Source organism: Chlamydotis macqueenii, chromosome 23 (genome assembly GCF_036417535.1).
Source record: "Chlamydotis macqueenii isolate bChlMac1 chromosome 23, bChlMac1.mat, whole genome shotgun sequence".
NCBI lineage: Eukaryota > Metazoa > Chordata > Aves > Otidiformes > Otididae > Chlamydotis > Chlamydotis macqueenii.
In genome coordinates, this window is record NC_141578.1 from 162,554 (window position 1) to 187,001 (window position 24,448).

At 51.5% G+C, this 24,448-nt stretch overlaps 1 protein-coding gene across 4 annotated transcripts; it reads right to left on the bottom strand.

Moving 5' to 3' along the window:
- Window positions 1-246: 246 nt before the first annotated feature.
- Window positions 247-23,836, bottom strand: FKBP5 (FKBP prolyl isomerase 5). 4 transcript variants are annotated; one of them, XM_086765847.1, is made up of 15 exons: window positions 23,700-23,836; window positions 20,013-20,167; window positions 19,697-19,867; window positions 18,550-18,631; window positions 17,682-17,776; window positions 12,983-13,111; window positions 11,877-12,021; window positions 11,512-11,654; window positions 10,526-10,640; window positions 6,085-6,241; window positions 5,490-5,580; window positions 4,588-4,671; window positions 3,853-4,038; window positions 2,688-2,939; window positions 247-1,531 (listed from the first exon to the last, which is right to left on the bottom strand). In XM_086765847.1, exons 6-15 carry the CDS (start codon window positions 13,085-13,087, stop codon window positions 1,424-1,426), a joined length of 1,386 nt encoding a protein of 461 aa, XP_086621973.1. In that variant the 5' UTR covers window positions 13,088-13,111; window positions 17,682-17,776; window positions 18,550-18,631; window positions 19,697-19,867; window positions 20,013-20,167; window positions 23,700-23,836; the 3' UTR covers window positions 247-1,423. The 4 variants fall into 4 exon arrangements, with proteins under 4 accessions (XP_086621973.1, XP_086621972.1, XP_086621974.1 ...); XM_086765846.1 differs by lacking the exon at window positions 19,697-19,867 and having other exon boundaries at window positions 19,920-20,167; XM_086765848.1 differs by lacking the exons at window positions 19,697-19,867; window positions 20,013-20,167.
- Between the last annotated feature and the right edge of the window lie 612 nt (window positions 23,837-24,448).

A 24,448-nucleotide genomic window follows, 5' to 3' on the forward strand; every position in this document is an offset into this window, starting at 1 on the left:
TGAGACCCCCAAGTAGCATCCCCCAACCAGACATCTCTGAAGCACGGCATGCTGGCCCTTCTCGGGCTTCATCCAGGGAACGATGGTGCCAGTAAAAATGGGCAGGGGTCCTTGGCAACACCGGTAATTCCTGAATGAACCCCTTGCTGGAGTAGGGGCATCTGCACCCAGGGGAGAGCAGACTCATCCTCCCCACGGCCACCTCCTTTGCCAAGCAGGATCCAGAGAAAAAGCACTTTTGGTGGGTTTTTTTTCCTTTCAGTTGTTTATTTTCAAGCTCCAAAAGAGGTATTACAAAGAACAGACAGGAAAAATAACAACCGGAAAGCTGTTCTCACACAGCAGCGACGGCGTCCCTTTCGGATGGACAGGGATGATGGTCGAGGTGGCAGCAGCACTGTCACGGGGACACGGCTGTCCCCCTCCGAGCACCACGGGAAAGCTGCTGCCACACGAGTTGTAAACCCACGGTACCAGCTCTGACCCAGGCACTCGCTTTCTGAACCACAACATGTCAGCTTGCTTCTTTTTTTTTTTTCTGTTGTATGGACCCTAAATAAGCAATAAAATCCCATTTAAAGATGGGACGCAGGCTACAGATTGAGCGCCTGCAAGCAGCAGAGCTGGACAGGAGGTTTTTGCCCTCCAAGAAAACAGAAACCAGCTTCTTCAATAGATAAAATTCCCCTCCCGAAACAGTGTTTTAACAGCGAATTACACCCTTCAGCGAGGGGCTGCAGCGGAGGCGATGGAAGAAGTTTTCACCCCTGCGCCTGGCTCCGCATTCAACCCCTTCGGCCACAGCCAAGAAGCCACCAAGAGAGAAAACCAAATTTTCCCCCTCAACCTAGCGAGCACCGACAGGTGAGCAAGCTGCCGGGTGCTGCAGGGCACTGGGTCCACGTGAGCCAGCCCCGGATCCCAGCAGCCCACCGTGCCCGTGCCAGCGGTACTCCCCTCCATGCTGGCAGAGGCACCACGGTCGTGTGCCGGGTACAACCGGAGGCAGCACGGCAGCGTACACGGAGCATCTCCCACATCCCAACACACAGCGGAGGACCCAGGATGCTGCGCCAACAACCAACACGAAGCCAAGGGAGCCGGGACAAGCTGTCTACGGAAACCTCCCAAGAGCCAAGAGTTTCAATTTTTATTTATTTTTGGTTTTTTTCTCTTTCTCTCCGTTTAAAAGCTATTTGTTCCATGTGTGGTGGTCCCACGGCATCCCGCTGCTCCTGCTCTGCCCCTGAGTGCATCCAGAGCGGCGGAACGGGGTTCATTTTTCTTTGCAAGGCGCTTTTTGCTTCCACGATCACACAAACTGTAACAAGCTTTACAAGGAAACACTGGTGAGTCCCGAGGTCTGGCAGCAACCTTTTTCTGTGCGGGCCGAGGGCAGGAGGCTCTCCCTTCCCCTCCTCCATCATACGTGTCCTCCAGCCTCTTCATCTTCAGCACCAGGAGTTTTTGATCCCTTTTCACAAGCTGCTTTCTCCGTTACTTTCTCGACCCCAGATTTGCTAGCTGCTTCCTGAAAAAAAAACAAAATAAAGCACATGGAGTTGGAAACAGGAGTGAGGAAGAGGAAGCAGCAGGTAGGCAGGAGCGATGCTGGGGATGGGTACGGGCAGCCAGACCTGGCAGGGGAGGCAAAATTCCCCGCCTTGGATCCCCCCTGCCTGTCGACCACCACGGCTCACACCAGAGGCTCCTGTTTTCTCGGCTCAGGGGCTGGCGGAGGTTAAACCTCATCAGCTCAGTGGGTTTTTTGGGAAGGCATGGGATCCCCTGGGAATGGTGTGACCTGCCTCAACGGGTGCAGGACATCGACCCAGGGTGAGCCTGGATGGGGGGGTGCAGGGGCACAGAGGAGAAGGATGAGGAGATGTGGCAGCAGCATCAGAGTGGAGATATGGGACCGAGCCGTAGGTGGAGCCCACACACCCAGCCATGGGCACAGCCTGTCTGATGGGTGCAGGAGAGGAGTGCCGAGGCCCAGGAAAGCCTCACGCCTGCTCCGGCAGCGACTCTCCCCATCACAACCAACACACCACGGTGCCAGCAGCCGGCTGGGGCGGCTCCGCTCCCTGCCAGAGCCCGTTACCCCAGCACGCTGCTCCCCAGGTCTGCACCAGTCCCTTACTCCACAGCCTCAGCCTCCAGGCACTGGTTCAGAAGAGATTATACTAAAAATGACCGGTGCAGACGGCGTGCAAAGCTGTGTCCTCTCTCGTTACAGTACATCAGGTTTTGTTCAGAGGAATTTTGGATGAGAGCCTGTTACGAGACAGCGATCTCTCCGTACGAGCAGAGGAGCAGGCTATTGCCTTACCAGGTTCAGGAAATCCATACTATCATGTCTCAAAATACCCTTGGCCTTGCCAGAGATGGGATGACATTTCATTTTACTGGTGATCAGGAGGTCATCAACCGTCACTAGCTGGGAACAGCAAAATTGAGAACAAATGCCAACCCTGTTATCAGACCTCAGGAGCTCACACTGCAAATACTTTTACTGATGACTGAGCACCTGATATCAGCCTCTGCATAGGAGACACCAAGAAATAAACCATCCATCCTCAACCTGATCTGTAATTTAATTGGGTTTAACCCATCTCTTCTCATCACAAACCTGCCAAGCATCCTCCAACACAGCCTGCTAGATGGCCAAAACAGGCCACACGCACCTTTGCGTCCCTCTCCGCATCCCTCTCCGCAAACTTTGTGAACATGTTGGCGTAGATCCTCCGGTCCCGCTCGTTGTGTTCCTTCGTTTTCTTCTGGCAGACGGAGATCTGGGATTTCGCTGCCTTGTTCTGTGGATTCACTTCCAGCACTTTTTGAAAGTCACATTTTGCCAGCTCAAACTCATTCATCAATAACCTGGCTTCCCCCCTCCGGTACAAGCCCTTCTCGTTGTCCTGGTCCAGTCCCAGCGCCTGGAAACACACAGGTCCAGAGATGGGAACAACTTGAGGCTCCTCTGAAAGATCCCTCTGCGGTCAAAGCCTCATTAAATCTGCCAAAATTAGGACAAGGCAGCTTCAAGTCTCCAGAGCACTTGCATCTTGCTCTATCAAAATTGATTCGTCTCCATCTGCAGCTGGCAGGTCATTAACAGAGTTCAGTTATTTCTCCTTGCTCCTCTCCAACTCTGAGTGGCAGTCAGTGGAAGACAATCCCACAGACAAGAAACCAGGTGTAAACTCTAAACCTGAGCCCAGAGGCACATAGAGAGCTTGGAGGCAAGGGAGCTGACGGATAAAACATGCTTTTGTCTCCCTGCTTTAGCAATCGCACTATTTTCCTTTAGTAAAAGCCACGTATGCATCTCAGATTATTTACCTTTTAGATTAAGGCAACTAGCTTTACTGTCTTTCCCATATGCAAGATAGTTAAATGTAAGCCTTTTATAGAAGAATTCATAATTTCCTGACAAAGACAAGGTCGCAGCTCTTTTAGGGAGTGGCAAAGCCCCATCCCACCCCTCAAAAGGCTTGGAGATCCACTGCAGCTCCGGTAGAGACTGCCTCTGTCGTACCCACTTCCAGCCTGGGCAGGCCCAAACAGCGTCCTAAAGCTGCTGGTCCACTCAGGCAGATCTGGCTTTGGAAGAAAAGCTGTTCCAAGCACACGCCCAGGTGGATTTCGAACCCCAAAAAGCACTTTTGCTCCTGCAGTCTCTGAGGATGCAGCAACTGCAAAGACCCCGACGTGCAGAAGGGATGCCACCATCCCACTGCCGTTTGGAAATTGTTTCTTATATGAAAAGAAATTTTTAAAACCCCAAATTCCCAGTGGAAACAAGCAAGAGGAGAGGATGCTCCAACTCCCGGGCTCGTGCACCTCTACCTTATCGCAGCACTCAACGGCTTTGGCATACTCTCGCAGCTTCAGGTAGCACATGGCCAGGTTGAGGAAGGCAGCCAGGAGGAAGGAGTCGGAGGCTTTCGACTCTTTCTCAGACAAGCCATACTCCATTTCCAGCCAGGACACGATCTTCCCATACTGAATCACCGCCTGCAGGTATTTGCCTTCCTGGGATGGAGCAAAGAAGAAGAGGCTAGAGGAACCCGTGCTGACAACACTGGGTCTGCTCCCAAAACATCCTGCAAACAGGTTATGAGTTTAACGCGGCATGTTAAAGAAATAAACGGAGGAAGGAGGATGCTGAATAGCTACGAACACACTGGGGCCTGGCTGGTGTGCAGCCCTGTGAAAAGCCAAGTCAGAGCTCACGTTCCTCCTCTGTGCAGAGCAGAGGAGGACTCAGATGCCCCAGCCTGGGAAGGGGAACTGCAAAACCCCTTGGCATCAGCCCTGGCCACATCCACCCCTTGGAAAGAGTCCAATCGGCCATCCCGCTTCACAGGGAACGCAGGTGGGCAAGGCAATGCCAAGAAAGGAGGAGGGACCTCAGGGAGTGAGAAAAAGGCAGAGGAAAGGCAGGAGCCACCTGCCCCAGTGCTGTTTGGGAGGCACACAGCTTCTCCAACACTGACGACTGCCAAGCTGTGTACCTGGCAGTCACCCCAAATTTATTTCCAGCTCCCATGCTCCGCCTCTGCCATTCCCCAGTTTACAAACCTTGAAGTACATCGTGCCTTTCTCCTTGACGATGGCAGCCTGCTCCAGCTTCTCTTTGGTGTCCATCTCCCACGACTCCTTGGCCTGCAAAGGAATGCTTGGAGCAATCCCAGCGGAGCACGGCAGCCCACTGCACCAGCAGGACCACACAGCTTTCTAGGATTGCTCGTTAACGAGCGAGGCTTGTCAGGATGGTATTACAGAGCGCAGATCCAGTAGTTTTTTTAATTTGCGGTGCCGGGGACGAGGAGATACCCAGAGCACACATCAGGGTGTGGACCTGGAGCCCTTTACGACAGAGAAACCTCTGACAGGTTCAGGACTTCACCATCAGCAGGGTGGTTTGTCCACCACAACCCCATAAGAAAAACTCTGACAAAAAATAAACCCCCCAAAAGAGGGTGGGGATAGACATCCCCCAGCAGAGAGGGGACGTGGTGGGTCTCGCTCCCGCTCCAACCAGGGTAAGGGGGGACACAGCCGGGGATGTGGCACAGGACTACCTGCCCCATCCCATGGGCATCAACTGCATCCCATCCCCAGCCTCCCCATGGGCACAGCCGGCTCGGCACGGCAACTTCTATCTGTGCAGCCAAGGGGAAAAAAAAAAATAGTTAAAATAAAAACAGAAGGGGGAAAAAAAACATAAAGAGGGGGAAAAAGATAAAAGAAAGTACAAAAAGAACAAGGCTAGGAACAAATAAGAGAACCAGCCTTGGTTTCCAGCCAGAAAAATAAAACAAACCAACAGAGAAGAACAAATTAAGAACACAGAGATCCTTGGTGACGTATCTACTTCAGCAGGGGCCGGGCTGCAGCCACGCCAGGGACAAAGGGTGGACGCTGCAAAGGGACCGGCATTCCCGTAACCTGGGGAGGGACCAGCGCACCCCTGCCCTCACCTTTTCAAAGCTTTTTAGCGTAACCTCGTACACCAGCTCCGCGTTCGCCTGGATGCCATATTTCGGCTTCCCTGCCTCACCAAAGCCATACCTGAGAGGGCAGAAAGAAGCTGTCAGAGGAGCAAGGGGGAAAAAAAAACCCCTCAATTTGGCAGCATTTGGCCACAAACACAGCCCCAGGTTACTCATTCTGGTTTCACACCCAGCTCCATGCCTGAAGCTTTAACATTTTGGGGCCACGGTGATATTATTCTCCATGAGCAGATACTTGACAATATACGACGCGGTATATATTGGGAATCATCCTCTCCAGATGCAGCAAATCCATCTTTTTAGACAGGTTTCTCTCCAGCATAAGGTGATTTTCCTTTCAGCCACAGAACGTGGATAAACTCCTTCTACCTGATTTTTTAAAGCATGTCAAGATTCCTGCCCACACGCTGCTGGGCACTCGTGCTCTCCCTGCAGGCACTGCTAACCCAAGGCTCTCCTGGAGAGTCCTATTTTTGGGATCGCCGTCTTCCATGAGTGCTAAAACAAGCTGGGATGCTGGAAGCTTAAAACTAGATGGCACCCTCGCAGGGCTGCTTCTTACCGTGGTCCAAGGTAGAGGATGCAGTGCTCTCCCCTCTGCATTTTCTCCAGGGCTTTGTCAATGCCGATGGGGATGTCGTGGTCCTCCCCTTCGCCCACCACGAACTTCACGTCTTTGCAGTCGAACTGGGTGCCACCACAGAATCCCTCAAGGTGAACTGCAGGGAGGCAAGAGGGGACGGAGCAGGATCGCACCCAGAGCCACCCAAACCAAGGCAAGGTGGGCTCCAAAGAAAGCATCGCATCTTATAAAGCACATCTCCCAAAATCCAGGGGGAAAGCCTGGGGCTGGGGGCAGCCAGAACCCCTGGTGAGCAGAGAGAGGGAGGGAGAGCTTGGAAACACTGCTGAAAAGCAAGGCAGGCATATCTCATCTAACCAAGGACCAGACAATAGATAAACATCGTGACTAATATGTTCCACTCGTACTCCACTGCGCGAGTCAAGCCTTACTGGAACTGGATATTGCTCCTGGCACACCGCCACGCAGAGTTTATCACGGCGATTACACATTTTCTATACAGCGCTATACTGCCTAGCCTTCTACCCCAAAAACAAGGCCATGTTCTCCTGCCTCTATGAATGCCAAGTACAAGATAAACAGTTTTTTCCTTTCTTTATTTTTTTTTTTTATCTTCAACCAATAACCGTGCTGTTCCAGTCCCAGACGCTGGCAGAAGTGCAGCCGGAGCGGACACTAGGTACCTGGCACATTCGCCACCTGGTACTCCTGGCTGGGTTTCCACAGCAAGATTATTCTTTATTTATTTGATCCTGAAGACGTTCTGGGCTTCAGGGACAGTTTTATGTTCTTTGCGCTCTGCTTGCAGGGTGCGGGCAGGTATAAAAGAAAAGCAATTGCATAAGGAACTTCTATGTACTGTTAAAAAAAAAAAAAAGACAAAATAAACAAAAAAAAAAAGCCTTTAAGAGGAAAAATTCATGGCAGGCACCACAACTGCTCGTAAGGACTTTGCAGCCTGGAAGGACACAAGCTTTACCTTTGCTTGCTGCAGAGCAGACAGAGGAGACATCGCCCGTGCAAGCGCTGCTGAAGCGTGGAGAGGAGGGGTGCTTGGAAAGAAAACAACCTTCAGGGCTGGGGGCTGCTCTCTGAGCCCCTCCAGCACCGCACGGAGACACAGGATGCGACCCCAGCTACCACAGGTCACCGAGCATCTCACCTCGGGTGGCAGGAGGCGAGCGCAAGCCCGTGCCAGATGCAGCCGAGGGGACCTGGGCTCCGTACGGGTGAGCTGCAGGAAACCTGCCCGTCTCTGCCCCACAGACACTTCCCTGTCCCAGGACCTACAGGAAGTCCCCGGGATGAAACACACGGACTAAGCGAGACCGCAGGCAGACCCCTGTTCCCAGGGCAGGTCCAGCCCTTGGGTGTCATACACCGCTGTGGCACCACCCAAGGATGCTCTCCCCACTGTGGGGACGGGACACCAAGCTGTGCCCTGTCATCCCGCTCCTGCCACCAAAACCATACTGGGACTCAAGTGCAGCAGAGCCACGGATGCTCACGTGCCTGCCAGCACCCCGGGACGCATCCTGCATCCATCGCAGTGAGCATGAGGCTCAGGCCAGCATCTGCTCACCCAGCTTGGGACGAGGATGGATCCCGCTCCTCCAGGGCCAACCTCTGCTTTTGCACCACCCAAAACCAAGCTGGTTGTTTGCTCAGACATTGGAAACTGGAAAATTCAGCCTAAAATATAGGTAACCCAGTAACCCCACAGCACCATATAATCTCCCTGCGTGTTCCCAGCGAGTACGGATCCATAATCCCTCACCCCAAAAGCAGCACTGCAGCTCTCCCAGGTCCCCCGTCCCCAATGGGATGTGACACTGACGGAAGATCCTGCTTTAAAACAGGACCCACAGGAGGATGCTGCGATCCTTCCCTCCCAGGACTGTTTTGCTCTATTTTAATCGCACATAAAATACACCAGGCAAAGCAGGGGGAAAAAAAAAAAAAAAATCTCCGGTCAGGTTTCCAGGAGCAGGTCAACTGGCTGCAGTCGCTCTTGGATTACAAGGAAAAAAAAAAAAAAAAAGCCGCTGAAGGAACATCACTCTGGTTGCAGCTCTGACTTATTGTTCTCTCAGTGCCTGCAGCGATTTTGTTTTTGAAGAGCTGAGAACAGAGTGTACCGAGTGCGGCTGGCACACGAACTTGATGTGCTGACAGCAATTTGTACTCAGATTAAAAATGGAGAAGGAGGAGAAGAGGGGGGAAAGGTTGTAACAAAAGCTGGAATGCCAGATTTTGACTGCAGCCTGGGTTTTAGGGACCGGAATTGCGACTTAAGCTCCGTAAAACTGAAAAACCTATAAAAACGCTTTCAAAACTCCAGCCTGGAGATACTTGCTCCTGAAAACACGGTTGCTTCCAGCCTAATTCCAGCAGCCATGCACCTCTCGAATACATGGATGAGATAAACCATGGCTGCTCCCCTGGGTCACAGCCTTGTCCCAGGGTGGGCTGCCGTGCTGTCCTCACGGCCACTCCACACCCAGCACAGCGCCCATAACAAATAGCACTGCATTTGTCAAAAAAAAAAAAAAAAAAACCCAAACCTATTTGCACCCAAAACGCTCACTGCAAGGCCACCTGACGCTGCTTCTCCACATCCTCTCTGACGAAGATGTAGCTAAGGGTCTCTGGATGCGTAGGGATCTTTGGGGATGCGTGGTTCCAAGTGAAAGTGAATTAAGCGCCGCGGGAGCGGGCGGTGGCAGACAGAGCGGCTTGGCACGGCAGGCGGGCTGAGCGCCACGTTCCCCGATCTCTGCCCTGCACAAGCACCGCTGGTTACACCAGATCACCTCGGAGGGCATTCATCTCCATTATTCTGACCACGTGTGTCCTTCCGCTCGCAGCGTTTGCTCTGAGGGACGCTTTTGTTTGCCATAGGTAGAGCAGCAGGAGGGTCTAGGGGGGCATGAGGCATAGGAGGAGCCTCATTATTTGGCTCCTTATGTCCTTTCAGAGAGATGATTCCTGGCTGGTGGCCCCCTCCCTGCCTCAGCCCCCTCCTGAGCCATTAAACCACCATCACATTCAAGAAAACCTTGAGCTGCAAAAGGAACAACCATAGAGGGACCAGGGCTTTTCTCTCCGCACTGGGCACGGTGTCGGCTGTAAAGCATAATCAAAGTAATCAAAGTAAAGTAAAATCAAAGTAAAGAGAAATGCTGGACCTGTGATTATTTCAATTAGATTTAGTCTTTTAGTTTAATCTTTGGGGTAGAGAAGCTGGCTTGAAGCTCAGCTCACAGCTGACCCCCAACTAGGATGCTTACTGCAGGAGAGGCAGACTGTCGAATCCAAGTCAAAAACTCATTCTTCCTCAAAAGAAAGCCTCATTAGAAGAAGCAGCCATTTAAGGCGGTGAGCTTTATGAGCTGTTACAGCTCAGATCCAATTTCTCCTTCGCTAAAGGGAGTTAACCTTTGTGTACGGGAGCTCTGAAAGAGAGAAAAGAAAGCAAACGCCTCCCGTACGGAGTGAGCCGTGTCCGTGGCCAAGCGGTTCTTGGGAAGGAAAAACAAAAAATGGGCCTGGCTTCCCTCATCCAGCCTTGCAAAACGTTTTCTCCAGAAACATGATCAGAACAGGAAGAGCCCTATGGGACCTGAGCTCTAGCATCGGCCGAGACTGTCCCAACCTAAGCAAACCCTCTGTATTAATTTCCTTCCCCCTCCATCAGCAGCAGCCCTCTGGCCGCAGGGGAAGGAAAAGAAACGGCTCCATTCCGCAGCAGACGCGATAAAACCCAGCGAAATAACGATCAGCGCTGGAACAAGGATGTCAAAGAAGCTGTCAAGCACCAACAAAGAAGCTGTGTTGGTGCCCAAAACGCTTAGCAAGGGATGTCATTGAGGGGGGATGGCCTGGCTACTGATGCTTGGTCCAAGGCAAGGCAGAGCCGGGGGTTTCAGCAGCCAGAGCATCCCAGAGCAGCTTTGCGATGGATGCAAAAGGGTCGGAGGAGACGGCAGAGCCCTGGAACCCAGCAGGGGTTTGCTCCCTCCATCCTTCCCACGGCTAAGCAGCAACAGAGCTTGCAGGGATGCGTTTGCCGACATGACAAAGAAAACAGAGCGCTGGTTATATCAGAGGGGGTCGCTCCAGCGTTGCCTGGCTGCTCCCACGGCTCGAGGGTTTTCCAGTCAACCCTCCTGGCCAGCAGCTCTGGCAGAGCCAGTGCTGGGGCCATGCCAAAGGAGAGCTCGGAGTAGCATCCCCGGGTGGGCAGCGAACCACTGCTCTCCCAGCCCCTCTCCATCCTGTCCGGCCTCCGGATGGACGTAACCACATCCCACCTACAAGCTACACAGTGCCAGCAGCTCCCTGGCAGGGAGAAGAAAGCGGGGCTGCTCCGGGGCAGGGTCACCCCTCCAGCCCCCGCCACGGAGGGACCGGCACTCACTCTCCACCGTAGCACCTTCGTTAGGGTTGGAGTAACCTTCTCCCTTCCTCTTGATCCTCCGGATTATCCCTCCATCCTCAAACAAGTCCTCACCTTTGAAGTCCAGCAGCTCAACCTAAAATAAAAAAAAATTTAAAAAATTTAAAAAAATTAAAATAATAAAGAAAAGGTGGGCAGAGCTGAGGGAGGGGAGAAGGAGAGGAGAAAAACAACAGAAAAGCCACAAAGCAGCAGTTCGTCCTCTGGCTGGAGAGCCAAGCCAGCTAATTCTTCATTCAGCTGACGAGCAGAAGTTGCCCGTAAAAGCCAGCTCCAAGCCACAGCATAATACAGCCGATTTATTAGAAATTGGGACACATCCAGTACCTGAACGTAACACAAAGTAACAGTAAAAATAAATTTATTAGGCCTGTAAGGGTACAACATGGCCAGATGCTGTGAAAACTGCTTGGGACCAGCGCGGGCAGGAGCTTCACCTTTGTTCTCCGCCAGGACCAGCTCCGACCCACGGCTTAGTCCTCACTGGACTTGGAGAAACTGAGCCTTAATTTAGGCAAGACCTATTCCTCCCGCCTCACCATCCTGTCCCAACGAGCCCTGCCCAGCCAGCCCACCGTGCTAGAACCTTGGCTTCCCTACCGCCCTGCGGCACGAACAGATTTTTAGTACCCGGAGGCATTTCCCAGCCGTTTTCTCCTTCCCATGCGCATTTTTAAACCAGGAATCTGCCCACTCCCCCCTCCCTCCACCCCAGCACCGGGGCTCTCCCCAGCCGAAGTTTCAGTCCCAGCCTCCCAGCTCAGACACACATTTCTGAGAAAACCCTGGCAGCGGTTCCTGGAGCAGAGGGACACGTTTCAGGAATCCAAGCTGGTTTTTATGTTGGGTTGGTGCAGTGGTTTTTTTTTGTTGTGGTTTTTTTTTTTTTTATTTCTGAGCTGGCTGGCAAGGCAGAAAGGGAGCGAGCGAGCTCATGTGTTACTTGCCTCAAAAAAGAGGGTGGCGTTGGAGGGTATTTTGGGGGCACTGCCAGCAGAGCCGTACGCGTACTCAGGTTTGCAGAGCAAGTAGCAGATCTCTCCCTTCTTCATGGTAGCCACCCCGATGTCCCACGCCTTGATTACCTGACCTAGGAGAGAGGCAGATGTCAGGCAGCGGGGAGGAACCAGAAAAAAAGAAGAAAAAACCCAGCCTGGGTGCTGCGAGGATGTTGCCCCCAAAAAATCCCACCCTCAGAAATCACTGAAGGCAGGGTTGACACCGTCCATCTATCCTGTATCAGGGTGCCACCCCCCCAGAACCATCCCACCCTCGAGCATCCCCACAGCAGCCCCCCCCTAAAACAGCTCACCCTTGCCCAGGCTGAAGACGAAGGGCTCGTTTCGATCGCGACTGGAGTCAAATTTTTTACCGCTGGCCAATTTGCCCTTGTAGTGGACGTAAACCTTGTCCCCGATCATGGGGGACTCATCTTCACTGCCGTGTCGTTTAATGATCTGAGAGAGAGAAAGCACCGGTGAGAAGGGAGGCCATGGGACAGCTAAAGATGCATATGGAGAGAGAGAGAGATGTACACACACATATATGCATTGTTTATATATAAACACACATACATATGCATGCACATATAAAAAAATACATAGACACACAGCTATAAACCCCAGTGCTGCTGTAAACCAAAAGAAAGGCTTGAGGAGGAGTCATTCAATTCGTCCTCCCATCAGCCCCTAAAAATAAATCCCAAACCAGAGCTACGGCGACGGAGCAGGACAAGGCTGGGAGCAGAGACCTGCCTGTACTTTGCGGAGGTGTCTGGATAAACGCCACCGTTCGAAACCTGAAGCGAATGCAATTACGCTCGCTTTCTGCCCATACACATTTTACTCACAGGGGTGTGTCATTTCACTACTCGCTTCTTGTCAACCTCTTTTTTTTTTTTTCTTTCCTTTTTTTTGAATGCTACAGCCTGGAACAAGCAGTTCTCGAGCTGAGGATGGAGCAGGGGAGGATGCTATTCTTAGAGGAAAGGTCCTATTCAGCTGGAGAGGAGCAAGCGCTGGGGAGCAGAACTATCCAGAAATGGGCTTGAGTATGAAAAAGAGGTTGTGGAGCAGACTGGATGACCTCAGTAATGTGCTCTTTCTAAGGTCTGTGAGTCACACACAAAAATGCTTTGTGGATTTACAGCTAATAATCTGATTAGGAACACAATAGCAGCGAAATTCATTGAGCAGCCTGAATCCATCACACTCTTAAACACCACTCTATCCTTCTTTATTACAAGGGATGCTCATCTCTGCCTTTCAAATTAAAAAATAAAATAAAATAAAATAAAATCAGTCCTACAGCCCTGGAGGTACTACATGACCCCAAGGGCTGGGGATGCAGCCCACCGACGTGATCATGCACCCCAAAATGCAAGCGGAAAGGCAGGACCCTCCTGGCAGCTCCCCTCACCTTCAGGACCCCTCGGTCTCCAGCCAGCGTGATGTCCTCCCCATGATCGGCCAGAGCCGCCACCTGCACCTCCCCTTCGCTCTTGGTGGCCTCATCAGTGGTCATGGTCTACTTGCATACACCTCAGACCTGGGGAGACACGGCATGCGCTCCGTCAGCCCGGCAGGACCCCGGGAGGTGGTGTCAGAGGAAAGGGTTAAAGAAAATAAGCAGCTCTCTGTGCTGTGGGGCCAGGGAAGGAAGCTTTGAGCACATCTCAAGCGTGCAGAGCGGAAAATCCCTTCCCAGGGGCCACCCAGGCTCTGCTGAACCACAGGGCACAGGAAACCCTGATGTGCAACGCCGGCTGGGGACAGCGGACAGCCCTGCCGCTTCATCCAGCCATGGTGATGGGGTTGCTCACGGAGCCCCGGGCCTTCATCTTCAGCCTCCCCAGGTCAACGCTGCACCCCTGGCATTGCCCCTCAACAAGTTTTACCCAAAAAATGCACCAGCAGGTAACGCGCTGAAGCACCTACATTGGCAGACGTGTAGGGCAGCGATGAAGCCAGGAGAGATGAAAGTGCTCGTGGGCAAGAAGCAAAGGGCTGATGGCCACCAAGCTTCACCCATCCCTTCTGGCTCACAGAGGCTAGCAACTCTTGGGTACAGATGTTAGAAATAGGTGCACCATTTTACACATTATTTTCCACAAGGAATTATCTGTGTGTCAGAGACTATTAATTGGGAAGCAGCACCTCAACTCCAGGCAAACCCCGCTTTCTCTTGCCCACCAAGAACACCCCAAAAAGAGAGACCAAGCTCCATGTCTCAGGCAAGCAAAGCATCAGCCCGCATGGAAAGATCTGAACGCACAGCAAGCATCTTCTCCAAAAACTCAACACCAGAAGAATCCCAACTGTTTGGGTGGATAAAGAGAAAATTCACAGCAAGACTCTAAAAAATTGGGGTGGTTTTGGGCAAACTGCTGCAGCACCATGCTCCCAACATCTCAGCGCAAGCAGAGAAGGTGCCAAAAACCCCACATTTTTCATCAAATACAAACTGTTACCGATGCTGTCTGGTGAAAAGAGAATTGCCTATGGTTTAAAACACATATTTCCCGATGATTTCCTTCAGACCGTAAGGCTATTTTGGTAGCCTCACTGCTGTGCGACACGTAATCAAGGAAACATGTGATGGAGAATTAGAAAGCGATGGTTTTTGAAGACATAAACCAGATCCATTAAAATCATTCTAATTGCAAAACTTTCCCACAGTCTCTCGTGTGGAAGCTGATGTTAAACCAGCAGGAGAAATCACTCATTCAGAGGATTCAAAAACAGCAAAGAAAGGATTTTCCAGCTCCCAGGGCAGATAAGTCAGGCTGCAAGAAGAATTGCGCTCCTCACACCCGGGTGGAAAGGGAAGAGCTGGAGCCCGGCCCCCCCAGCACAGGAAGCCACCGAGACACAAAGAGCCCTGCAATGGAAGAAGCAAATAGAGAAATAAGGGAACTACTTGCTGCAATGCTCAATTATCACAATCACAACGAGATTTTGCGTCCGCTCCCTTCCCCCTGCTCTGCTGAGGTTTCAGATGGGAACATCTAAAAAAAACACTAAAAAACCCCAACTTTGGTGCGAGACTTGTCATCTCGTGGGTATTTATACATGGGAAAACACGCCCTCGGTTACTGCTGAAGAAATTTTTACACTGAGAGTGGTGGAGCACTGTCCCAGGTTGCCCAGAGAGGCGGTGGATGCCCCATCCCTGGAAACATTCCAGGCCAGGTTGGATGGGGCTCTGAGCAACCTGATCTGGTTGGAGATGTCCCTGCTCCTGGCAGGGGGGTTGGACTGGGTGGGCTTTAACGGTCCCTTTCCACCCAAACCATTCCATGATTCGGGCACTGAGATGGTCTCCAAACCCCCATGGTCCATGCTGCCCTGTCACCATGGCCATCCTCTTGGAGACAGGTGCAGAGGTGGTGGTGCCTATCACGGCACGGCACACCGCAAGCACCACACATCGGCTCAGGGCTTCCCACCCCAGATCCTGTATAGCACCAGGGACGCAGCATCCATAACCCATTTATTAAAGACCAGGAGAAACCCAAAAAGAGGAGAAGCTTGCAAAAGAAGTGCTACCTCCTTGGGGCAGAAACTCCCAAGGTCCACCAAGCAGCAGAAGACACAGAAGATGGATGGGGAGGTGCTGGCTCCAGCTCATCGTTTGCTAAATCCCACCAAGAGACATCTAAAAATATATCATATGCATCCTTCTCGTTATTTTTTTCTACGTAAGTAATTAGTGGAGTCATCCAGGGAAGCCAGCCAAGGCGAGCGGGAGGGGAGACGCTCTGCGTCAGCAGCAGTGGGAGGGATGGAGCCCACAAGACCAGCTATTTAGACGTGGTCCACATTATGAAAGAGCTCAAGACTTCTCCGTCCAGCGAAAACAGCTCCAACTAGGTTAAGAGAAAAGACCCCTGCGCTCCCGCTTATCTCCGGTTTGGAGCGACAGAAAGAGGCTGGCTGGGGTCCAAAATCCCAATTAATTTGAAACAAACAGTTGTAGGGGAAAAAAAAAATATATATATATATATATCTATATATATCTGCTACTCCCCGTGATTTAAATACCAGGGAGTCAGGACTGCTGCCAAGAGCCGTGCAAGCTTTGCTGGAGGTGTCAGAGCCTGAATCTTCTCGTTACGGGACCTTGTGAGCTCCGGATACAGGGAGGGGATTAATTAATTACCCCGTGCAAAAGCCTCTGGGTGTTTGACACCCCCAGCAGATCCTGCTCTCCCATTGCACAAGCTTAGTGGTGTACGTCTGTAAATTAAGCCAGGCTAAATCATCCTCCCTCGTCCGAACACCCACGCCACTTCGTTGCCCTGGAATGTCAATACGGATGGGTGGGAGGAGGAGAGAGGGTGGGGAAGGGTTAAACCCCCTAGGCTGGGGGTCCTTCTCCACCCAGAGGTGCAGCAATCCCACAAGGCACAAGGGCATCGCTGAAAAGCCACTGAGAAGGAAGGGATTTCCATTTACGTAGAATAAAAGCAATGGGAAGGTGATTAAAGAAATCCAGAGCGTGCCGCAGCAAAGGTGCATGTGCACAACAGGGCGGTTTTGCACAGTTTGGGGGGGCTGTACAGTTTGGGCGGGGTTGTACAGCTTGATTCTCTACATCCCGAAGCAAAGAGCCTCTAAACACCCAAAATGCCCCTGCTCAAGCTCTGAGCCCAGCATCAGGGTCTGGTCCACACCTCCAGCCACCGCCTGGGCGCTTGATCCCCACAGCCAGAGGGACCAGATCTGCCACCTCCACCCTCCCTGGGCCTGCGGAAGGGCAGAGTTATTCCTCAGAGCTACAGGAAAGGGTTTGGAGTTTTCACTTGTTCCCTTTTAATCAGCTCCTGCTTGACCAGATGATCTCAAAATTTAGCGTAGCTGTTCAATCTAATTTAAGAGCTATAATAAACAAGCTTTAAAATCCAGAGGTTTCAACATCCGGACACAATCTCTCTTTCAAGAGCAATTATTTCAGTGTTAATTAGTAGGAAATACATTAAAATTGCTTTGAGCTGAGCTCCAGAGACTCCTACACGGGCAAGATGCATGCTTCCCACGGACCAGAGCATCCCGAGCACTGGCGCATGCCTGCCCTCAGCCCCGCTAAACTTATACAAACTCCTCAAATCACTCAAAAACACCAACTGCTGCATCTTTCCTCCTTGCAAATCCACCATCTCCCCAAATGCCACCCTGCATGCCAGCGCAAGCAGCTGCAAACATCTCTTGCCTCCTGCAGACAGAAGAGGCGCGTCACCGGGATGGACGCTCAGGAGCGTACGAAGCCGCAACGGACGTCCACGTGCAAATTACGCCGCAATCGATGCCCATGCACAATGAAGCTGCCTGCAGCGGGCGCAGGTTGCCCAGGCAGAGCACCCACGTCCACGCCCCGACGCAGCCAGGCAGTGCTACGGTTTTGACCTCGGTATTACCACCCCCATACAATCAGGGATTAATTCAGCTGCTGCTTCAGGAAAACGCACTCTGTGTGCTTTTTTTGACTATTTTTTTAAAAGCAAGTTCAACAAAAGGCTTTTCTTTTTCCTCCCTTTTCAGCCATGCAGTGGCTGGTGTCTTCCCCACCTTTGTTATCCTCTGAGCCCCGTGTTTTTTGGGCTGCCCACAAGCAATGCTGGACAGACGCTCATGGAAAACCAGGCAGCCGTGACCTCCAAGGGGAGCATCTCCAAGCCCCTTCCCCTTGGCACATGCCTTTCAAACGACGACCTTTGCAATGAAAACACTGCTCCAGGAGGATGCACACCGTACGACACCAGCGCGCACCGCGTAGAAATCCACATCGTAAAAACCCAAGCCATTTATTTTTACAATCCCCCTCTCCACACGGATGTTGCTATCTTCCAGCCCGGAGAAATACGAGAAAATTCAGAGCGGGGAATGGGATGCAGATGTCCGACCCCAGGCTGAGGACAGACAGGTATCACACATGCTAGGGTTTCACCAAGCACACGATCCCAGAGCCACGTTTCCTAGAAATCAGCATACCAGGAATTTGCCAACTCCAAATGGAAACTTCACATCGCAGATCACTCCCGGAGGCTCACGGGAGGGGAAAAAGGAGGAGGAAGAAGAAAAAGGCTGGGGAGGGTTTTGGGGGGGGGGGGGGGTCTCACCTTGCCACCATGCAATCGCTGGAGAAGGTTTGAAGGTCCAAGGGGGTCCGGGGAGGTGCCCACCCAGAGACACGGTGGGGAATTCACACCAATAGCTGTTAAGAAGAGGAAAAAAAATAAATTAAAAATAAAAATAAAATAATAAAATAAAGAAACCACGTGAGCTTTATTCTAAAACAGGATTTAAGAAGAACCGAGATGGCGGTTTTCAGCCACAGACAATGCTCCAGCATGGTCAGAAAGGGGCGATGGGACTGTGGACAAAACCTCCTGTGGCAGCTCCACTGCTCCCCACAGCCACCAGAAGATGCTTTGACTCGCTGTTTCCACAAAACAGCATTTAGCATCCTACCATCAGCTGAAAAATAAATAAATAAATAAAAATGGCGGGGGGGGGGGGGGGGGGAGGCTATATTCCATCCAATTTTTTTATTAACCTTTGCTGAAAGTCAGGATGAAAATTAACAGGATGGAAAAATCAGAGCTGACTGCTCTGGGATTTGTTTTTTAAGACCAGCTTAGCACAAAGCGCTTTCGCTTCCCCGGCACTACAGCAGCCCTAAAAGCTTCGGATTGCAACACGGGAGGGAGTTTATTTACAATGCAAAGGTCAAGCTACAAAACAAGGAATCTAAATGCACGGGGTGGGAGATGTGGGGCCCCAGATCCCGGCCAGCATCACCCCAAATCCCAGCCCCCGGAGCCAGGCAGGGGCAGAGGGATGCGCCTCCATCCCCAGCACACCCAACAGATAACGAAGAGCAACCCAATTAGCACAGCAGCAGGGCTCTCTCCACCATCCTGCCATGGTTTTGCTTCACCCTTGATCGCGAAAAATAATTTTTTTCCTAATAAAATTCCTACTTACCGAGCGAACTATCCCCACGCAGCAGGAGAGGGGAAGAGATTTTCCCGGGCCAAGGGCGTTTTAAGCCACCTGCAACACCAGCCTGCAGAGCAGAGACCCAGAGAGACAGCGTTTGAGCCAGTAATACACTAAAATGGGGATTTCTAAGAAAATACAACCTTCTTAAGCCCAACAGGGCAGCTCCACGTGATGCTCAGCTCCATCTCAACACACAAGGATGCACCAAGACACTGAGTGCCATTTCTCACAGCTTAAATTAATAATTTTTTTTTTTTTTTTAAATCCTGGCCACTTGACTTCCCCCCCGGCCCCTTTTAAAATAAATGAGGAAGCTATAAAATCTAAACTATCACTAGTTGAATAAGACTCACATGGGTTGATTTACTTGCATGTTGTGCAAGCAGCTCGCATCCCGGCAGGCCAGTCATGACAACTTTTATTCAAACAAACGGAAAAAAAACACCCTACAAAACGCAAACAGGGCAGCTTTAATGGAGGAACAAACCTCCATCGCGCCCCAGGTGAAGCCCGACTCCCTGGGAACCGAAGCAAACTCCCTGGTCTCCTGTATCCACGGGTGGTCGCTGCCGCAGGGTTCGTTCCATCTGGCCAGGGTGACCCTGGTACCCCCGAGCATCCCCGTGCCCCCCACCCCGCAGGGACACCCGGAGAGGGACACGGTCCCCAATCACCTCCCAGGAGCAGATGGTATCGGTGCAATTAAAAGAACAGCAGCAGCAAGGAAAAGTTTTTAAGCAATTAAGAGAATAACAAAGGGAGAAAAGGAAACTACTGCATGTGGCAAACTGAAACACAATGGTACGTGTTCCCATCACACTTGCTTAATCGTTTCGCTTAGCTAATATTTTTAAGCTTCTGAAGTGGTTTTAGTTAAGACTCAAGCCATAACTGTTTTTTTTTAAATATGTTGAATAAGAGGCTGCCCTCAAGTTCCAGCTGCAGCGAGAGGAACAAGTGAGCAGGACAGCACACTGCTCCCCGCCAGAATAAATATTTCAACAGAAAGCACGATGGGTTCAGCCTGCCTGCATCCCCCGGGAGCCAGGCAAGCTCACCCGCACCGGCAACTGTCAGAAAGGGGCTTTTCCCCCTGCTCCATTTACAATATAAACCCGTTAAAAATAACCTAGTTCTTTTACTGGTTATCTAGCGAGGCCAGCGAGGAAATGTTCGCTCAGTGGTTTTTCCAGGTTGCCTCAAAAGAAGAAATCGCAGGGATAAAGCTCTTGCGAGCATCCTGTCAGCAGCCCGCGGTCCAGCCCCTCCAGCACAGGTACCAAAGACACAATGCCCTCTGCTTTAATGTGAAATGGAAAAAAAAAAAAAAAAAAAAAAAGACAAATATATACCGGGAAAAGCAAAAGTCATCAATGTTTTCGAGCTGTTGCTCTTCCAAGGGGAGAAGGCGCCAGGGACGGGATGGAGTTGAGGGTTTGACACACCGATGCTCTGCAGCTCCTGCCCCGTCTGCAGCACATCCCAAAAATACTGAAAAAAAACGGGAACACCAGAGCCAGCAGCGAAGCCTCTGCTCTCCCTCAGCAGGGAGAGAGGCACCAGCCTGCACCCATCCTGCTCCTGGAGGGGCTGAGACAGCCTGCGATGATGGAAAAAAAAATAATTAAGAAAAATAGTAAGAATAAATGTATAAATAGCTGTTCCACACCTGCCTGAGCGTCTCGGGAGACGGCTGGCAGAGGGACCAAGCGCAGCATCCTAATCAGCTCAGAGGCCATTATACAGACACTCACGTACCAGTGGGGAATGCGATAGAACGCTTTCATAAATTAGGATTATGTAACCAGAGGGGAAAAAAAATAAGAATATAGCCAAGCAGGTTATATAAGCCATCTTTAAAAAGTGAGAAAGTACTTGACATCCCGCTGCCCACTCCTTGGCACCCGCTAACTGGGTGTTTTGCCATCAAAAATGAGCTGGCTCCTTTCATCGTGTCTTCTCCCCTGGTCAAAACAAGCAGGGAGAACAGACCCAGCCGGGCTTTTCAGGACACTGGGAGGAAATATTCCCCCTCTGGCTATTAAACGTGAAGTTCCCTTCCCCGCACAGCACACCCCAGTAAAGCTGGACCCCTCCACGGGTGGCTCGGAACATCCTCCCAGCCACGCCAACAGCCAACAAACTCAGTTTTAAGAGACAGCTTGGGGGAACTAAAATCCAAAATGGGAATAAACAAGAAACGCCTCGTTTGCCAATTCTGTCCTAATTTAGCCTTTTCTCCAGAATAAATCCAACATTAAACTTGGATTTATTTATTTATTTATTTATTAAATTTCTAAAAGTATCTCAGATTTAGGGGTTTCTCCCACAAACTCACAGCCAGGTCACCCCTAAACCTCAGCACCCACCCCCCGGCCGTGGAAACACTGCATTTAATCACTTATCCCCCACGCACAAGGTTTCGGCACCATCTCAAGAGCCCCACTGCCAAATTCCAAGGGGGATCCCCGACTCGGTATCCAGCACTTCCGCGCATCCAGAAATAACCCGGCTCCTGAGCCCTTTTTTTCAAAGCCGCGTGTACACCAACGGTCTATAAACGCCAGATTTTATCGGGCAAACAACAATTCCCAGCACGTTGTGAAACACCAGCCTGTTCCCACGCCAAATAGGGATTTCTTGGAGAGGACAAGGAAATGTCCCAAGCAGCCGAACTGACAGAGGGGGACCAGGACCGTCCCGACACCGCTGGGGATGCTGTAACCGTCCCGACACTGCTGGGGATGCTGCATTGCTGCTGGGTGACTCTGGTCCCTGTCAGCCCAGAGGAGCAGAAACACACAGGGACCAGCCCTGCACACGCATGTGCGCACACCCACACATGTGCATCTCTGGAGGACAGGGAGAGAGCCCGCATCCCGCCGGGGCTCCTCACCGGCACGGGGGTTGCATTGCAGAGATTATGTTTTTTGTGAGGCGATGCGTCCCAGGGCTGATTTTATTGAATTAAGTGATTAAATTTAACAGAAATAAAAAATACTTGAAATGAGAATACTTCTAATGAGCCCAATTTTCTAAGAGTGATACTACTATTTACAAACACGGGACGTCGCAGGCAGAAGATGATTTAATTGCACTCCCTCACCATCCCCCCTCTTCACTGCTGACAGTTACTTTACTACGATTTCCCTAATTTTTCCAACACACTCACTGGCAAAATCAGAAATCCTTACTTCAGCCACAATTACCAATTACAGAAAAAGCTCGTCGGCTCCGTGACAGACAAGTTACACGAACAACTCACACAACAGAGCACTCGTGGCCATTTCTTTATGCCCACTAACGCACAGCATTAAAATAAAACAACCCTTGCGAAGTAATTTATTATTTCCCTGGGAAACGCATGAGAGCAGTGCAAGCTCTGCAGCTGCCTCAAGGGGCTGTAACAACTTTATATTAATGTATACAACTGAGAGTGAATAGAAAATAAAATACAAAATAGTATAAATAACAAAGCAAATTATTCTCCAAATACTTTATAAAATATTTTCCCCCTGAGGAGTCCGGAAAGCTGCAGCCGGACAGAGCAGGGTGGTCATGGTGCTCAGTATCTCAAACCTCACAGCAAACTTTTTTCTTCTGCAATCCGGTAATTAAAACCCACCTAATTACACAGCAGTGATGTTCTTGAAGGATGCAATATGGTTTTTAGTCGGGAATTGTCCTTGTTTCTGATTCCCAGCCTCTAACGGTGCTGGAAAAGGACATCAACATAATTCAAGTGTGTGCTGGGCAAATGCAGCCTTGGGAAGCAACAGTTATTTGCTTTTATTTTTTTTTAAAAAGAAGAAAAAAAAAAAAAAACCAATTGCACAAGCTGTCATCCTGGCATACAGCTCTGCTCCAGGCAGGACGGGCATTGCGAGCGGCCTGCATCGTGCCAGCCTTCCCCCCAGCTCCATCTTCCGAGCCCAAAACCACAACAGAGGCCATGTGCCCTCATCCCTCCCAGCGAGTTTCAGCAGAAGCACTAACTTTTCCACCAATTCCCCAACAACCTGCCTTTTTTTTTTTCCATGCCATCACACATTTTCTCCAGCACAACCCAGCTTGCTTCATCACCCCAAACCCCTCCAGACGTACCCAGCCACCTCCACCAGCACCCTGTCACCTCCAGCTCCCATCAGCACCCAGCTCCATCGCACCCTCGCCTTCCTCCTGTGCCGCAGAGGTTGCTGTGATCACCCATCACGTCATGAGGTTGAGGATCAGCATCCCACTGAGGGACCCCAGCATCCCACTGAGGGACCCCAGCATCCCCACTTTTGGGCTCCAAAACTCTTCAGCACCACTGGAAAATTATCCCTGCCCAGCCCCACAGCCCTGGCTGACCCCTCGCCAGCGGTGGCTGTCGTTCCCTCCACTTCAGCAGCATTTCTGTCGTCGTTCCCCACTCCCCAGCAGTTTTGTCCCATCTCTAGGGTAACAGGTTGGAAATAAAACCTGATCATCTCCCAGTCGCAGCATCGCTGCCTGACCCAAACCCACTGCACCTCCGGGAAAATAGCCCAAAAAAACAGATACAGGCTCCGTCAGATGGATTTATTCCATGATTTAATTATTTTCCTCCCCCCACAGCCCTTTGTGGGGCAGGAGGGACGCAGCTTCCCCACATTTTAAAGGAAAGAGCTATTTCTACTTTCAACTTTTCTCTTTTTAACTTGTAATCCAGTTTCCAGACTGGATTTGATGCCCCACCAATGTCCCAAATCCACCTCAACACTTCAACAGCTCATTATTGAGAGACACCATTCCAAATCTACCTTCAAAACCCTAAAGTATCAGCTCCTGGCTTTTTTTTTTTTTTTTCTTCTCATTTCTCCAGGTTTTTTCCCACCAGTAGCGGCGCAGCCCTGTCTGCTTGGCACAGCGAGGATAGAAACACGACCGCGGCATTGGAACCTCAGCTGGGAAGCGCTGGCTGGGGACGCACCGATGGCAGAGACGTATCCCTGCGAGCTCTTCCAGCTCATCGCATAAAATATTCTTTCCCAATACGAGCGAGCTCCCCTGAACGTGGGTTTTACAAAGAGAAGCTTTGAAATAACTTTTGTGGCCAGAGAGGAGGTAAAAATAGCAGAAGCTTAACAAAAAAAAAAAATCACATTTACCTTGTGCAATCACTTATAGCGACTGCTGACGAAATCCTGCATCTGCAACCGCACCCCAAGAACCTGGGGTGTTTTGGGTGGGTGGCATCAGGGGCAACGCTACCGCTCAGCCCAGGAGCCACATTTTAGGGGGAAAAGTGGGGAAAAGAAAAAGTCCCCTCCCTCGAGCACCATCCCTCTGGCACAAACGGCAGAACCCCGACCCCGGCCCGGTGCGACCTCATCCTACCAGTGTCCCCTCATCCCCTGCCCCTGTCCCCATCCCAGTGCCCCAGCAACGCCCGGGCACCTCTACATTAACCCCCTCCCCGCACTGGGGGACCCCCATCCCACACCGCAGTACTTGCTGGGGGCACCATCCCCTTCCCCACGCCACTCCCCAGTCCCACGCAGGCCCTCAATGCCCCACGCAGGCCGCCCCCCCACTCCATACCGCCCGACGCTAAACCCACCCCCCAAGCCCCACACAGACCCACGGTATCTCTCTAGCCCCGCACACCTTTCCCCCAGCCCCACACTGACTTCTCACGGAACCACGCAGCCCCACGCAGGGCACTCCATTCCCCCAACCCCACGCAAGACACCCCCCAGCCTCTCACGCAGCGCCCACGCAACCGCAGACGCCCCCATCCCCAAGCAGGGTCCCCCGAATTCCCCAACACCCCCAGCCCCACGTCCGGCCCCACCTGCCGCTGCCGCCCCACGCTCCGCCGCCGCCCGGCTCCGAGAGGCACCGTGCTCCCGCTCCG

Bases quoted from the DNA above. Each gene is read 5' to 3' on its own strand.
- FKBP5 (XM_086765848.1), bottom strand. From the start codon at position 13,087: ATGACCACTGATGAGGCCACCAAGAGCGAAGGGGAGGTGCAGGTGGCG. The intron at 10,641-11,511 runs GCAAGTAACACA...TTTTTATTTTAG, and splicing joins ACGCCACCCTCTTTTTTGAG to GTTGAGCTGCTGGACTTCAA. The intron at 1,532-2,687 runs GTGCGTGTGGCC...TTTTTTTTTCAG, and splicing joins ATGCGGAGAGGGACGCAAAG to GAAGCAGCTAGCAAATCTGG.